This window comes from Carcharhinus amblyrhynchos, chromosome 21, assembly GCF_965287045.1.
Source record: "Carcharhinus amblyrhynchos chromosome 21, sCarAmb.v2.hapA, whole genome shotgun sequence".
NCBI lineage: Eukaryota > Metazoa > Chordata > Chondrichthyes > Carcharhiniformes > Carcharhinidae > Carcharhinus > Carcharhinus amblyrhynchos.
In genome coordinates this window covers 47,517,001-47,534,322 of record NC_137344.1, presented here as the reverse complement: position 1 = coordinate 47,534,322, position 17,322 = coordinate 47,517,001, and the positions used below count along the sequence as shown (strand labels likewise).

Below are 17,322 nucleotides of genomic sequence, written 5' to 3'. Positions count from 1 at the left end.
CTCCTGTCACTACAGTGTTAAAAATTGTGAAAAATATATTTTTAACAGTAGATTTTTAAACAGACTGAATACCAAGGGCAGCCAGCCAAATTTGAGAATCAACCTGTGTTAATCTTTCATAGTCATAGAGTTTCACAGTGCAGAAAGAGGCCCATCAGCCCATCCATCAAGCACCTATCTATTCTAATCCCATTTCCCAGCATTTGACCTACATGCTGTGGCGTTTCAAGTACTCATCTAAATGCTTAAATTTGTGCAGGTTCCCGCATCGATCATACTGTCAGACAGCGAGTTCCAGATTCCCACCATCCTCTGCGTGAAAAAGCTTTTCCTCAAATCCCCTCTAAATTTCCTGCTTATTGCTTCAAGTCTGTGCCCCCTGGTTATTGACCCCCTCAGGTAAGGGGAAAAGTTTCTTTACCTCTCGGTTCTTTGTACATCCCAATCAAGTCCCCTCCTCAGTCTTCTCTGCTGCATGAAAAACAGCCTTAGCCTGTCTTCATAGCTGAAAAGCTCCAGCCTAGGTAACATCCTGTTGGACCTTCGTTGTACTCGGTAGTTTAATCTCAGCCTTCCTATAATGTGGCGGCTCCATCTGTGGCCTAACAACCATTTTATAGCTCCATCATAATTTTCCTGCTCTTAAGTTCTGTGCCTTGGCTAATAGAGGCAAGTATCCCACATGCCTTCGTAACCACCTTACCTACCTGTACTGCTGTATTCAGGGACCTATAGACAAGCACCCCAAGGTCCCTCTGGTTCCTGTGCTTCCTAGTAGCCTACCTTTCACTGTGTATTCCCTTGCATTGTTAGCCCTCCAAAAATGCCTCCCCTTTTACTTTTCAGGATTGAATTCCATTTTACCTCGGATGGTGACGGCTAACACAAGGGGACGTAGCTTTAAATTAAGGGGTGGTAATTATAGGATGGATGTCAGAGGTAGGTTCTTTACTCAGAGGGTAGTAAGGTCGTGGAATGCCCTGCCTGCAGCAGTTGTGGACTCGCCAACTTTAAGGGCATTCAAATGGTCAGTGGATAGGCACATGGATAACATTGAAATAGTTTAGGTTAGAGGGTCATTAGATTGGTTCCACTGGTCAGCGCAACATCGAGGGCCGAAGGGCCTGTACTGCAGTGTAATGTTCTATGTTCTATTTGCCACTGTTCTGCTATTTTGACCAGCGCGTCTATATCATTCTGTAATTCCTCGTGGCTATTTATTACACCATCAACTTCTGTGCCATCTGTGAACTTATTGATTGTATCTCCCACATTCCTGTTGAGTTCATTATTTACATCTCACGTAGCAAGGGACCCAATACCGATCCCTACGGGGGAGGCAATGGCCTGGTGGCATTATCGCTAGACTATTAATCCAGAAATTCAGCTAATGTACTGGGGAGCCGAATTCAAATCCTGCCATGGTAGATGGTGGAATTTGAATTCCAAAACAAAATTCTGGACTTAAGAATCTTCTGATGACCATGAAACCATTGTCGATCGTTGGAAAAACCCATTTGGTTCACTAATGTCCTTTAGGAAAGGAAATCTGCCATTCTTACTTGGCCTGGCCTGCATGTGACTCCAGAGCCACAGCAACGTGGTTGACTCTCAGCTGCCTTCTGAGATGGTCTGGCAAGCCATTCACTTGAAGAGCAACTCAGGATGGGTGATAAATACTGGCCCAGCCAGTGACACTCGTGTTCCACGAATGAATAAAAATAAAACACTACGAGACACAGAAGCAGCCTTTGGCCAACATCCTCTGCCTGTGTTAATCTTTCATAGTCATAGAGTTTCACAGTGCAGAAAGAGGCCCATCAGCCAATCCATCAAGCACCTATCTATTCTAATCCCATTTGCCAGCATTTGATCTACATGCTGTGGTGTTTCAAGTACTCATCCAAATGCTTACACCCAATTTTGATTCCAGTTTACCTTGGGTCTCCTGTGCAGGATCTTGTTAAAAGCTTTACTGAAGTCCATGTGGGAAATAAACAAATGCACTGTCCTCATCTACACACCTAGTCACCACTTCGAAATTCAATCATTTGTTAGGCATGATGTCCTCTGATAAAGCAATGCTGACTATCCTTGGTTAATCCTTGCCTCTCCAAGTGAAGATTAATTCTGTCCCTCAGAATTTTTCCCAATAATTTCCCTGCTGTTAGACTCATTGGCTTGTCATTATCTGTTGTTTGCCTACTTCCCTTCTCTCAAGAGGACAAAGACACTCTTTCTGATTTTTGACTTGCTGTTGGTCAGGCCAGGAGATAAACAAAATTCCACTGAAATTTTCATTGTTTTACTTTCAAGTGCGCCTAGTTTTGGTGCACTTGAAGAGTAAGAGAATGAGTGATACTTATTTTCTTTACAACAGTGTTCTGGAACAAGTTAGGAACAGAGTATTTTAGACCTAGTAATGTGTAATGAGAGTGCTGGAGTATGGCATTGAGATGAAGGATCAGCCATAATTATATTGAATGACGGAACAGGATCTAAGGGCCGAATGGCCTACTCCTGCTCTTTTATGTTTCTATGTTTAATAACATTCAGGCTAAGGGTATGAAAAATAAATAAACATTTTCCCTTTTTAAATACAAAAAGCTTCCTGCTGTGTTATTTAAAATTAACTCATTTCAAGGGTAAGTAAATTCATTCTCTCATATAAATATAAATGATCGCGGGCAATAAGAGGCAACACCTTAAGTCTGTTTGTAACACTCCCCTTAACCTTCCCTGCTGTAAAAACTCCAGTTCTCTAGTTTTCACATAACTCCGTCATCTTCAATCTTATTTGAAAGATGCCCCTTTTAAATGCAGCAATTCCTCTATACTGGAGTGTCGGCCTGGATTTTGTGTTTGAGTCTAAATGGAGCTAAAACCAAACCTGACTCAGAAGCGAGAATAGTATCACAGGGCATAGGCCGTGTGATCCTGCAGTGAGCTTGAGAGAGAAAGTAAAGAGCTGGAAGCATGTTATCAGGCAATGAGAAACCTCAGACATTCAACATATATAAATCCTGTACGTGAACTTTAAGCAGCTGGCAGATCTGTCATCAGATTACTGCCTTATGCTCACTGACTTTTAGGTTCCTAATTGATCTCTCATAACATCGTTCATGCTAATCTGGATATCAAATGTTGTATCAGGCCTGGAATGTTATATACCATGCAACACAGAAGGAATATTCTGCTAGCGTGCATCCGTGTCTTAAGGAAACCAGCTCCAATTGTTAAGTTTGTATATTTATTACCTGTTACAAGTAAGCTTACGTTAACACTGCAATGAAGTTACTGTGAAAATCCCCTAGTCGCCAGGCTGCAGCACCTGTTCGGGTGCACTGAGACCAAATTTAGCATGGGCAATGCGCCTAACCACCGTGTCTTTCAGACTGTGGGAAGGAACTGGTGCACCCAAAGGAAACCCATGCAGACTCAAGTCAGTGCTTACTCTGGTCAATCAATGTTTAATTATTATTTGGTCAGGAACCTGTACAGTTCGGTCTGGGCTGTAGCTAATAAGTGCCCAGCACCTCAAGACTTTTGCGCCTCTAACTCGATGTGACATGTGGAGATACCAGTTGTGTTACTTTTAATATACATTGAAATGTAAAAGTAATACTAAAACTTGTCACGATGAATATCCCCTGAGGCATATTATCACGACTAGCATTGCCATATATCCATTTTTTTTTACAGATTATTCCCTGGAGTAAGTTATACCTTCTGCATTGTTTGCTTATTTGGCCATATTTTGTAAATGGCAATATGAAAGACATAAAGCACAGAACCAGAGAATTCCCGCAGTGCAGAAGGAGGCCATTCAGCCCATTGAGTATGCACCATCTCTCTGAAAAAGCAATTTACCTAAGCCTGCCCTGTACCTCCGTGCTTTTACCATGGCCACATCTGCACATCTTTGGACTGTGGGAGGAAACCAGAGGAAACCCACACATGGGGAGAATGTGCAGACTCTGCGCACACACCCTCGAAGACAGGAATTGAACCTGGGTCTCTGGCAGTGTGAGGCAGCAGTGCTAACCACCCTTTTTTTTAGCCAAAGAATAGACAGTTCATTTTTAGTCTTTCAATCACTGTCTGCCACTAATGCACCAAGAATCCATAAGGGGATGGAAGCACTTTGATAAATATTGTCAGTTAAATGTTTGCTCAAGGAGAGCATCTTAAAGGTTCAGAGCTCAACTTGGGGATAAGTTTAATTGAAGACATCGTTCACAATGCTGGCTCTATTGTAAGAGGGGATTGGACACAAGGGAATGGCACAAACAGGGAACCCCTCTCAGAGCAGGTGAAGTGCATGTGCAGGAAGGAAGTAATGAGCACCCTCTTGTAGTGACTTGAGCAGAATCATGGAAGGACTTGGGGCACAAGGATCACGTTGCAGTAAATGGAGGTGGCAAGCTGGGATAACAGGCTCCGTCTTCACCTCGGAGTGAAGTGTAGACATTGGAATGACGTCGTCCAGAGAAACCAATTGTGCCTGGGTGTAACCTGTTTTTGTTTTGAAGCTTGAAATAACTAGCAATAAATAACCAGTGAAACAGACATCAAACCCCACAGCACTGTCTAACAGGCTATTAGGGAGACTGAATGTAAAAACATATTGTAAGAATGCTAAATGTGGTTGTTTTCTAAATGGAAATCTGAAGGCAAGAACCGAGGAATACATTTGTGCTTAATATTGATCTTTGCTGCATTCTTTTAAGAACATAAGAAATAGGAGGAGGCCATCTAGCCCTTCGAGTCTGCCCCGCCATTCAATAAGATCATGGCTGACCTGTCGTGGCTCAGTTCCACATTCCCGCCCTCTCCCCATAACCCTTAATCCCCTCCCTTATCAAAAACCCATCAACCCGCGTCTTAAAAATATTTAGCGAGGTAGCCTCCACCACTTCAACGGGCAGAGAATTCCAGAGATTCACCACCCTTTGAGTGAAGAAGTTCCTCCTCAACTCCGTTCTAAACCGCCCCCCCTTTATCTTGAGGCTGTGCCCCCTAGTCCTATTATCCTTTCTGAGCGGGAAGAGTCTCTCCACCTCTATCCTATCCATCCCATTCATCATCTTATACGTCTCAATGAGATCTCCCCTCATTCTTCTAAACTCTAACGAGTACAAGCCTAATTTATTCAGCCTCTCCTCATAGCTCAACCCCCTCAACTCCGGCATCAGCCTAGTAAACCTCCTCTGCACTCCCTCCAAGGCCAAAATATCCTTGCGTAAGTACGGCCCCCAAAACTGCACACAGTACTCCAGCTGCGGCCTCACCAATGCCCTATACAGCTGCAGCAAGACCTCCCTACTTTTATATTCAATCCCCCTCGCTATGAAGGCCAGCATCCCATTCGCCTTCCTGACCACCTGCTGCACCTGCAAGCTGGGTTTTTGCGACTCATGCACAAGGACCCCAAGGTCCCTCTGCACCGTCGCCTGCTGCAGTTTTTCACCACGTAAGTGATAATCCTTCCTACCATTATTCCTACCAAAGTGGACCACCTCGCACTTGCCAACATTAAATTCCATTTGCCATTTCCTGGCCCATTCGCCCAGCCTATCTAGATCCTTCTGTAGACTCTCCACACCCTCCGTACAATTTGCCTTTCCTCCAATCTTGGTGTCATCAGCAAATTTCTACACCCTACACTCGGTTCCCTCCTCCAGATCATCTATATAAATGGTAAATAGCTGAGGCCCCAGCACCGACCCCTGGGGCACCCCACTAGTCACCATCCGCCAATCCAAATAGCACCCATTGACCCCCACTCTCTGCCTCCTATTTGACAACCAATCCTCTATCCACGCTAACACCCTACCCCCAACTCCCTGTCCCCTGACCTTCTGCAATAACCTCCTGTGAGGTACCTTGTCAAACGCCTTCTGAAAATCCAGAAAGACCACATCCACCGGCTCTCTGGCCAATTTGTTCCCCCCCCCCACCTCACCCCTCTTAATTTTTAAAACAGAAAATAAAACTCAACTCTAGACTGCATTTCAAAAAAAGCCCCAGTGTGCAGTGGCCAACCTGCTGACTGGGGGCTGCCTTTGTTGCACTGTCAGTATTGAAACTTGTGGCTTGTGAGGCAGCTGCCTCTGTGCAAACCACAATCAGCTGGGAGTTTTGAATGCGGATGCGGAGTCTACCGCAGTTTTTATTTTCTAGTTCCCCCACAGGGCTAGCTTTCCTGTAAAGATTGCACTTTTATAACCCCTCATTTTTTGCTTTTGAGAAAAAAACCTGCTGCGGTAATTGAAGTGAGAAAGTGCCTGGGTCTTGCTTGCAGGACTTAGTTTATGGCATTCCAATCTTAAAATAGTTGTGCTGTGAAAGCAGGGTGGCGAGTATCCACACAGACTATAGTTGTTGCAAAGTGAGCAGCAGTGTTGGTGCATGGCTGATTTTATTTTGCGTTCTCCTGCCCCAGATTTGAGCTGCTGGCCCTCACACCCAGTTTCAGCTGTGTCATTGGAGGGAAAGGCACCAAGCTTAGGGGGAAAACAGAGCGATATCAATTTGTAGTGCTGCAGTATTCAGCCCAGCCAGAAAGGCAGCTTTCAGCCTGCGTGGTTTATCTAGAGGGCCACTTTGAAAGTGAGGGCAATTCTCCTTACAGATAGAGCAGCCTTCTGAAATACTGATAACAGAGATGTACGTTATTTAAACCATGCTTTTTTTAAAAATCCCGATTCAATACAAACTTTTCCTTTATATAAAAAAAACTTGTGTTGGATATTCCCTAAACCTTTCTTCCTTAAAGTTGTTCCTTAAAACCTTGACTAAACTCCTGGTGTTTTAGTGATCCATTACGGAATCATAGAATCCCTACAGTGCAGGAGGAGGCCATCCAGCCCATTGAGACTGGACATGAAATCCCACCCCCGCCTTATTCCAGTAACTCTACTACGAATTTACCCTGCTAGTCCCCCGACACTAAGGGGAAATTTAGTATGGTCAGTCAACCTAACCCGCACGTCTTTGGGAGGAAACCGGAGCACGTGGAGGAAGCCCACGCAGACACGAGGAGGATGTGTAAATTCCACACAGTGTAGAGGCCAGAATTGAACCTGGATCCCTGGCGCTGTGAGCAGCAGTGCATGCCACGGTGCCATACCTGGTGTCACCTGTCTTACTATCTATTTATATTTCTCGGTGTCAAAATTTTTCTGGTTTGTGAAGTGATCTGGGATATACTTTGTGAAAGACACTATAGTTGCAAATTGTCCTTATTGAACCTTCAGGAATTTAGCCGTCAGTTAGCAGTGGGCTGTAGCATACTTTCATTTGGTACCATATCACGAGACCAGAAGGTTTTGATTTTGGTCTTCCATCTGTGCTGAATTAGTGGCTTTAAAGCAAATGTAGCAATTGGGGTGCTAGAATGGAACAGGGTGCCCCTACAAAAGGGAAAACAAAGCAGCCGAGATATCTGCCCCTTGCTATTGTCAGTTAGGCAGGGAATCCTGCTGGGGGTAAGGTGTCTCCATAAAAGGGTCTATTTGCTAACATTGGAAAAGAATCAGAACAACGCTCGGGGGCCCAATACTGATGATAAAAGCACCTTCTGATGAAAAGTCATCCAGACTTGAAACGTTGGCTCTATTCGCTCTCCACAGATGCTCTCAGACCTGCTGAGATTTTCCATAATTTTCTGTTTTTGTTACAGGTACTGATGTCTCCTTTTACCCTAGGAAAAATCAGAGAGAAGGTGGAAAAAGTCCAGAAATTGAAAGTGTGTGATACTGTGCATTGGCATCTAACAAGCAATTTAAATCCATTAGTAAATGAGGCTGCGGATTTTCCTTTAATTCTCACTGCAGCTCCCTGGCAACTGAAGCGATGTGCAATTACATATTCTGATGCAGAGGGCTGGAGGATTTTAAAAGAAAGCCCTAGGAGTTTATAGAAAAAAAGTGTTTTAATTGATTCACTAATCTCAAATGAGTTCCTGCATATTTAACTAACATTCAGGGTCACATAGGGGTTTGGGCTGTTTGAAACAAAGCAAGTAATAATCAGTAATGTAGCAGGCCCTGTAAGCTCACTGTTGCTCAGATTGTGTGTGTGTGTGTGTATATACGCGCGCGCACCATTCTAAGGCATTCCTTCCTGTATATTGGGTTACTACTGGAAGCAACAAAGTAGGGAAATGTATTTTTCTTGAATAACTGATTCAGTTCCCGTGTGTACGCAAAGCTTGGTTCTTGAAGGCGAGGGAGAATCAGATGAACGTAGTTGAATGGATGTTTGATCCCAGAAATGCAACTGGCCTCTAGTTCACGTGCTGAGTAAATGCACATAACCGTCTCAAATGCTGTCCATAACCCTGTACTTCAGATTTCCTGCAGCTCAGCTTCTTTTGTGTAAAAATTACTAACGTGAGTAAACTTTGCTGTTCACTCTGAGCAAAACCATTCCGTGTGCAGAAATTGGCTTGAAAAATATTTCAAGCTTTTTACGATTTGATAAGCATGAAGAAATGATTAAATGAGCCAGGCTATTGTCTGTTCTTTCCTGATACAAATATTCCTTCCCCAGTTGTGCATTCTCAGCAAAACAAATCATAGTTGGGGCACAAATTGTAAAACTGTATTATCTGTATTATCCAATTCTTTCACAGCTAGTTTTTTTTGAGAATCCCACATTATTCAGCAATGACATTACACCTAGCAAGTCACGTTTCCAGAGTCCTGAGATCATCATGCATAGTGGTAAAGTCCTGTGTTCGATCAGCTATGAACGTGTATTTTAACAGCTTTTCTTGGATTCTTTTCTATCCATCATTTTGAATGAGTAGGGCCTATCATGGCATCGATAGGCTGAATGGTCTTCTACACTGTAGGATTCTATGATTTGTTAATTTTATTCTTGTATTTAAGGTGTGGTATCACCATTTGCTAACTTGATAACATTTTTTTTCTTGGCAGTGTTTTTACAAACCTGGATCATGTTACGTGTTAAAATTTGCTAAGTTGTGAGTTTCGTGCGCATTTATCTATGTTACATTCATAGGTGGGTCACCACATCCATTTCAAAATGAATTGAAAACTCACACATTAAGAACATGAGGTAGGAGAAGACCATTTGGCCCCTCGAGCCTGCTCTGCCTTTGTGTGATCATAACTGATCTGTCTCAAATCCATTTCCTGCCAGCTCCCCATATCCCTTGAATCCATGAGATCAAAAGTTTATCTGTCTCAGCTTTAAATATAATCAATGACCACTTTCTTGGTGTGGAGAATTCCAAACCTTCTTTCTTCTCATCCTCATCGTTTGCCCTCTTATCCTGAATTTATGCCCCCAGGTTCTAGATTTCCTAGCAATTTCCAACCAATTGGTGTCTACTCTACCAAATCCCTTCACAATCTTTTTTTGTTTCAATGAAATCACCTCCTTCTAAACTCCAGAAACTATAGGCCCAGTTTACTTAACATCTCAACACAGGGCAACACTCTATGAACAATCTAGTGAACTGTCACTGCGTCACCTCCTAAGTCTATTCTTCCTTAAATATGGAGACCAAAACTGCAAGCAGTATTCTGGTGTGGTCTCACCAAAGTCCTGTATAATTGGAGCAAGACTCCCTTATTTTTGTACTCCAATCCATTTGCAACATGCCATTTGTCTTCCTAATTGATTTTTGTACCTGCATGTCAACTCATGGAATCTACAGTGCAAAAGGAGGCCATTTGACCCATTGAGCCTGCACCGACAATAATCCCACCTAGGTACCGTCCTATTCCTACAAACCGACATATTTATGCTCTTGATCCCCCTGACATTAAAGGGCAATTTATCATTGCCAATCAATATAATTGACACATCCTTGGACTATCAATGACACTTAGCATAGCATCCCTACAGTGCAGAGGGAGGCCATTCAGCTCATTGAATTTGCACTGACTTTCCAAAAGAACACCTTATCCAAGGCCAGAATTGAACCTAGGTCCCTGACTATCCACTGTACCACCCTATGCTGCCCCAATCATAATCCACCTTATTCTAAGTTGCACCCTTGTTTTAATAAAATTTAGCTGGAATGTTCTCAATAGTTAATTGGCTACTGGTTAACTGGTCTTGGCCTATTCTCTGTGCCATTGTGTTAGACACCTAATTGAGCCTTCAGGTTCCTGGCTGAAATATTTTGTGGATAGATCCAATCGCCTTCAGAAAGCCTGATCTCTGTCACCATCTTCCCCACCAACACAGATGTGTTTGTCAGCCTGGCTGCTCCATCACTGTAGCAGGAAAGTGTAATTGCAGCAGCTTGGGTTCCAATTATAAGTACGAATGTAGGAGTTCGACAATGAAAATAGAAAATGAGAACAGAAAGTATGACTTTAAAATGGGGCTGAATTATGTCCATGAATCATCATCCATTTGTTGCCCTTTTGCCTGAAGATTGTACTTTGTGTTAATTCCCTGTAAGAATAATTAGCAAGTTCCCAAATTATTTTTGGCTAATATTTAATCGTTAGCTTGCTATTTAATATTTTTGTCTTACCAAATGAATACACTGTTGAAATTTGCCCATGTTTGCCTGAAGGCACCGATTGTTCTCAGCTATAGTTCAGAGTTTCATGCGCAATGAATAAATTGAATGTGTAGTGACTTTTTATGATGGGAAGCCTAGTGTGCACAGCAAGGTCCCATAGATAACTGCTCTTTGGTGTTGGATGCAGGGAGGAAAATTAACCAGGATGCCTAAGAAACTCTATCCTGTTACTTGAGAAGTGTCACAATCTATACCATTCATTAGTTTGTAAAATCTAATGCAGGGCAACACCCATTGATGATACAGCTCTCTCCCAATACTGACATAATTAAATACTCCTTCTGGAGTGGGATTTGAACTCCATAATTATCTGAGCCAGACGAGTGACTCAACAAACTGAGCTAACATTTAAAATTGGAACTTGAGGAAGTATGAATCCTTTTACTCTAACCTATCATATATTCTTTCCTCATCTATCCCTCACCCACACAGCAGTTGAATTGTACATGAATTAAAATTGGATGTATTTCTATTTTAGAATAGTGAGCTTGTCCAGAGAGTTAAAGGTGTTGTACAGCAGCAGGAAAGTGCTCTTTCAGCTGCAGAAAGACTCCGCACCAGAGTGCTGCATGTGCTAGATTTATCGATGGTTCCGTTATGTTAGGTAGCTGGGAAGGAGCCCATCACGTACGTGACCATGAGCAGCATGAGATGTTGACGCTTGCTGCTGCGTTTGTGATCCCAGAGCTATCGCTGCCTGACAGTTCTGGCTGAGCATTTGAGAAAACCTCTTTATCAGTGTCTTTATATTTGCAACCTACGGTGGACCCGATGCTTTTCAAAGATCTAAAATCGACTGCAACAAAGCCCCAGAGGTGGACTAAGATGCAAGTGAGTGTTGATTTAGTTGTATTTAGTAAGGTCAGTCTTGCGATTCCTTCTTTGCAACGTGATGCATTGCCACGACTTTCTTTGAAAATTAAGATGGACATGGTGATTCAGAGATGTCTGGAAATGTTTTTCCCCATTGCTTTGTGCTGTTTTGGAATATTGTCAGGACACGTTTGTGCTGTTTACATATAAACAGGGTGAGAAGAATGTTACAGTTACGGTCAGGGATATGCTGTATGTTTCTGTACAGTTAGAGGTGTTGATCAGAAATGGCTGTGCGTGTTACCTTGCATGTAAATGCTAGATTTTGATGTTTTAGAGGTATCGCCCTATTAGGCAATGTTTTTGGTAAATATTATGCAGAAATAGCTTGTGTGACAAGATGTTATATTACTGGCACATGGAATTAAATGTTTTACTGGGCATTATTCCCTTCCCTAAGACGTTTCCCAGTAAAATGCAGTCAAATGTGAACAGCCCCATACAGCTGTTTTAAACGTTGAGTACCTAATGTTTTGTAGCAACAGAGTTTAATTCTAGTCCTTTTGATCACTGTACTATAGATGTTGGTTATTTAAGATTATTCACACTGACAATTAAGGAAAATCTACCCTAAGTTCAGAAATCCACTGTAGCAATATAATGGGTTAGTTTAGCAATAAACAGGACTGCCTTTGCTTTTATAAAACTAAAATACTGCAAATGCTGGAAATCTGAAATAGGAACAGGAAACACTGGAAACACTCAAGTCTGGCAATACCCTTAGAGAGTGAAACATTTTGAGTCTGATATGACTGTTCATAGTCGTGGTGGCTAGCACTGCTGCCTCACAACTCCAGGGACCCGGGTTCGATTCCTGGTTTGGGTCACTGTGCGGAGTCTGCACGTTCTCTCCGTGTCTGCATGCGTTTCCTCCGGGTGCTCTGGTTTCCTCTCTCAGTCCGAAAGATGTGGTTAGGTGCATTGGCAATGCTAAATTCTCCCTTAGTGTACCCGAGCAGGCACTGGAGTATGGCAGCTAGGGGATTTTCACAGCAACTTATTTGCAGTGCTAATGTAAGCCTGCTTGTGACACTAATAAATAAACTTTAAACTTGAAGCATTAACTCTTTCCCTCTCCACAAATGCTGCCAGACCTGCAGGGTTTTTCCTGCATTCTCAAAGCAGCCTTTGTTTTTATGTTTTCAAAAATTGGACTTAAAAGTATCAATTTGATACAATTACCTAAGTGATGGAATATTTATGTGGATTATTCAATCATTTTTCACCCTCCGTGCATCCTTTGTTGTAAATACAGCATTGTGATACTCTTATTGTGTGCCTCTACCAGCAGGCTAAATGAAATAAAATCAGAACCATGTAGCTCAAAACTGGGTATTCATGAGGTGCTGTGACCCATCAGCAGCACCAAAACTATATTCGATCACAATCTGTAACCTGGCTTACTCCTCCGTCTACCATTATCATCAAGCCAGAGACCAACCCAGGTTCAATAAGGGGCGTAGAAAATTTCGTCAAACAGCTACACCTAAAATGAGGTTCCAACAATCCACGATTACATGGTTGCTAAACAGTAGAAGCAGCACGTTATAGAGAGTGCTAGATGGTCCTACAATCAACTGATGAGATATGTGATCCTGCCACATCCAGTTGTGAATGGTGATGGCTAATTGAATAACTAATGAGAGGAAGGGGCACTCTCAATGGTAACAGTCCCCAGCGCATGATTGCAAAAGGAAAGGTGAAAATGTTTGCAATCTTCAGCCAGAAATGACAGATTAAAAAATCTACCTCGCCGTTATCGCAGAAGCCAGTCTTCAGCCGATTGGATTCACACCCACAATGTCAAGAAATGGCTGAGCATAGCATTCAACAAATGTGATGGGCTGTAGAGTGTCTCTGCTGCTCTAGAATGAGCCATGTCCCTAGTTGAGCTGTTCCTGTACAGTTACAATACTGGCATCTGCCAACAATGTAGAAGATTGCGCAGATATGACTTGAGCAAAAAAAAGGACAAATCCAACCTGGCCAATTACTGCTCCGTCTACTCTGAAACATCACAAGATAATGGAACAAGTTGTTGCCAATGCACCTCACACACTAACAACCCAATTAATGATGCTCTGTGCGTTTGGTCAGGATCACTCGGTCCAGGCCTCCTCATAGCCTTGGTTGAAACATGGATCAAGGAGCTAAATACCAGAAATGAGGTGAGAAAAACTGTCCTTAAAGATTTAAAGAACAATTACTCCATTCTTAAAGATTGTTTTTGTAATTTTTACTCCATTCTTAAGCTTATAAAGCCAATGCACAGAGTGAACCAGGCAAATCTGAATCCATTCACATGCTTGCTCCAAAAAGCAATTCAAACTAAATCCAATTCATGGTCCCCTCAAGAGATGATGTGGGTATGCCGGCGTTGGACTGGCGTAAACACAGTAAAAAGTCTGACAACACCAGGTTTTAGTCCAACCTATTTATTTGATAATATACTCGCAAGCTTTCGGGTTAGCCCCTTCGTCAAGAGAGACATACAAGGTCCAAGCTGACAAATGGCATTGCACCCCATCTTGGGCTGAAGCTTGATCTTAACCAAAAGGCCAAGAAATAAGTCTTTCTAGATTGTTCAGCACGGAGCACTGAATAGCTGCTGCAGTGAGGTATTGGGGCTGAGAAGTAGACCTTCAACAAAACCGTCTGCCTTTGTGCTCAGTATGACTGCAGCCAGTGCAGAGCTAGAATTGTAGTAAACACTAGTTAGACCTTGCTAGAAAACTGCACTATTCTGTTAACTGCATTACGGAAAGAATGTGTTAGAAAGGACACAGAGCAGATTTATGAGACTGTTGCCAGGAATGGAGACTTTTAGCTATGAGGAAAGATTGTAAAAACTGAGGCTTTCTTTGGAACAGAGGAGATTAAATCTTGAGGGATCCAGAATGGTCCTTTCTGCTCTATTTCCAAGGGCAAAGAAATCTATAACCAGAGGCATACATCTAAAGTAATTGTAGAAGAATTAAGAGGGAGCTGAGGAGAAATCATTTTTGTCCAGAGGGGGTGTAGGACTGTCTGCCTGAAAGAGTGACAGAACCCCTCACTGTATTTAAAAGTACCTGGATATGTAACTGTAACCTGCAGGGCTACAGATCAAGAGCTGAAAGATGGGATTAGATTCGATTGATCGTTTTGGCTGCTACAGGCTAGGCGGGCCTTAAATTTTTTATGTTTTCTGTAGTTTACTGGTTAAACAACCTTGACTTCACTGCACTAAATTCAGTGCCCAAAAACAATTACATATTATACAGAGTTGTGTTGTTTGGAAAACAAAAACAACGATTTTAGTACCAGTCATTTATCTCTTGCTTTTATTACGCTTGCACTATGCTATGCCAGCTCTGGCGCACTGCGTGTCCACTGCATTGTGTACAAATAAGATCAAAAGCATTATAAAGAACAACCAGAGATCTATTGATGGTTTAGTGTTGAGCATATTCTCCTTTTGTCCATCTGAGCTCCAGAGGCTGGCAGTGCCTGGGGAACCATTCCCCAACATGTCAGTACTTGCAGGAGAGTTTGGATTGCTTCCTTCATCAATGCCTTGTTACTGTAAAGCAGTTTAATGGACAAATACAGAACTGAGGGCAGAGCTATGAGGAGTGGTTAGCTATATTGGATGCATGTGTCTCGCTGCAATAAGACAACATAAGGAAGAAGTAAGATTGGGCGAAAACTTTGGTATTGGTGTCACAACTAAACCACACACAAAAGCGAACATGGGTTGACAAAAGGGAGGCATATGACCCCATTGCAGTAATCTTGATTGATTATGAAATGCATCAAAATAACCTCTTGGACAGTTGTGGGTAGCGCAGTTGGATCAATAGTTTACTGTTTGAAATGTTATGCAAGCCGCAATCTCCCTGATTTAGTATTGTCACATATTGGACAGTGCAAAATATTGTTTCTTGTGCGCTATACAGACAAAGCATACCATCCATAGAGAAGGAAAGAAGAGAGTGCAAAATGCAGTGTTACAGTCATAGCTGGGGTATAGAGAAAGATCGACTTAGTGTGAGGTAGGTCCGTTCAAAAGTCTGGTGGCAGCTGTTCTTGAGTCAGTTGGTATGTGCACCTTTTTCTCGATGGAAGAAGGTGGAAGGGAGAATGTTGAGGGTGCGCAGGATCTGCTGAGGCAGCAGGAAGTGCAGACAGAGTCACTGGTTGGGAGGCTGGTTTGTGTAATGGATTGGGCCACATTCACGACCTTTTGTAGTTCCTTGTGGTCTTGGGCAGAGCAGGAGTAATACCAAGCTGTGATACCGCCAGAAAGAATGCTTTCTATGGTGCAAGAAGTCGGTGAGAGTTGTAGCTGACATGCCAAATTTCCTTAACCTTCTGAGAAAGGGGAGGGGTTGGTGGGCTTTCTTAACTATAATGTCGGCACGGAGGGAGCAGGACAGGTTGTTGGTGATCTGGACACATAAAAACTTGGAGCTCTTGACCATTTCTACTGCGTGCTCTTCGATGCAGACAGAGGCATGTCCTCCACTACACTTCCAGAAGTCAGTGACAATCTCATTATTCACGACCCCAAATTCACCATTCTTATTCATGATCAGTTGTCTTTTACCATTTATTGTCTTACTAAAATCTTGCAGTACCTTGCATGCAAACCTTTTTTTCCTTGTTGTATTTTTTTGTTGTTTTTGTTAACTGTAAAAGTCTACATTTTAAATGGGTGGTGCCCATGTAAACTTATCGCTTTGTAATTCTAGTTTGAATCCCAGATGCGTGCCATCTTTTCCCATTAATTGCTCAAAATTATCTTGGATATTTTATAGCTGTGACTGCTCCGGCAAACTATCTGGTGATCCCTGGTGGTAGGTGTACGGGTGTTGAGTGCAGCAGGATAAAACTGAGCCATAATGGCCATTGTGATTGAATCGGCAGTGCTTACTAACTAGGGGCAAACACGAGGAATAACCATTTAAGGAACAAAGAGGGAGGCAAGGAATTTGCCAGAGAATTGATCTTTTGAAGCTGAAGGGTCTTTGAGAAATCTATCTCTGTAATTTGACAAATTTGATATTTTGTCTGTGTTTTTGTCTCTTCAGTTATAATAAAAGCAAAACAAGGGGTGTTCTGTTGAAATTGTAAGATCTTTGAAATGATAAGCAAGTGTCTGCTACCGTCCAGAGAAAGCATGACAGTATTTAGCTAAAGTTTTCTCCCCCTCTCTTGAAATTATGAAAACTTTTTTTTAAAACTTTTACATGTCTGTACTGGTGTTACTAAACTCTCACACTTAGGAGCTTTTCATTTCCCTCACCATGAAGCTGTAGGCAACAGAGCTTATCACATTAAGGGGAATTGCTGGGCATTTGTCTGTAATTTAAAGTTAGTTATCCTGCTCTTGATCACATCACTGAGAAAGCTATGTTGCACCATCTGTCTGACTGATGGCCCTAAAATAACTCATGACACTATCTGAAGCTTGAGCAGAATTCTGATTGAAATTCCTCCCTTAATTGATATCAGCACATCAGCTGATCTTTTCCCAGATGTGATGGAAAATATATAAATACAATTCCTTTCTTCCACATAGCCATCAAAGGATTTCATCCCCACTGGTCTTTACTGTACTCAGTATCAGGATACGTAGGCTGTTTGACTTATGCTAAAGTAGAACTAGAGCATGAGGATTACTTGACTAGTCTCTGGTGAAACTGTGGCTCCAAAGAACATGGTACCCGCTGCTCTTCACTGTTCTGCCTTTTGACTGGCTTCAACTTGTTGTGTTAAGCCAATCAAAAGACTTCAAATTCCCATCCCCAGAATGAATAGAGGATAAATACAGAAATTAAGCATAGAGAGAAATATATAATTTGAGAAAAAAGTTAGGAAAGAATGAGAAAAGA

General features: G+C 42.3%; 1 protein-coding gene across 4 annotated transcripts in view; it reads left to right on the top strand.

Moving 5' to 3' along the window:
- The window catches only part of tmem94 (transmembrane protein 94), a 137,611-nt gene that overhangs the window by 8,087 nt on the left and 112,202 nt on the right, over nt 1-17,322 (top strand). For 2 of the 4 annotated variants that reach the window (XM_080209107.1, XM_080209104.1), the window contains exon 1: nt 11,271-11,404. The exons of 1 other annotated variant lie outside the window; for it this stretch is intronic. In XM_080209107.1, coding sequence (XP_080065233.1) covers nt 11,345-11,404 — 60 coding nt within the window. In that variant the 5' untranslated portion in view covers nt 11,271-11,344. Of the gene's footprint in view, nt 1-11,270; nt 11,405-13,532; nt 13,615-17,322 lie in introns of those variants that run through there. One more of the 4 variants, XM_080209106.1, reaches the window with a different exon arrangement.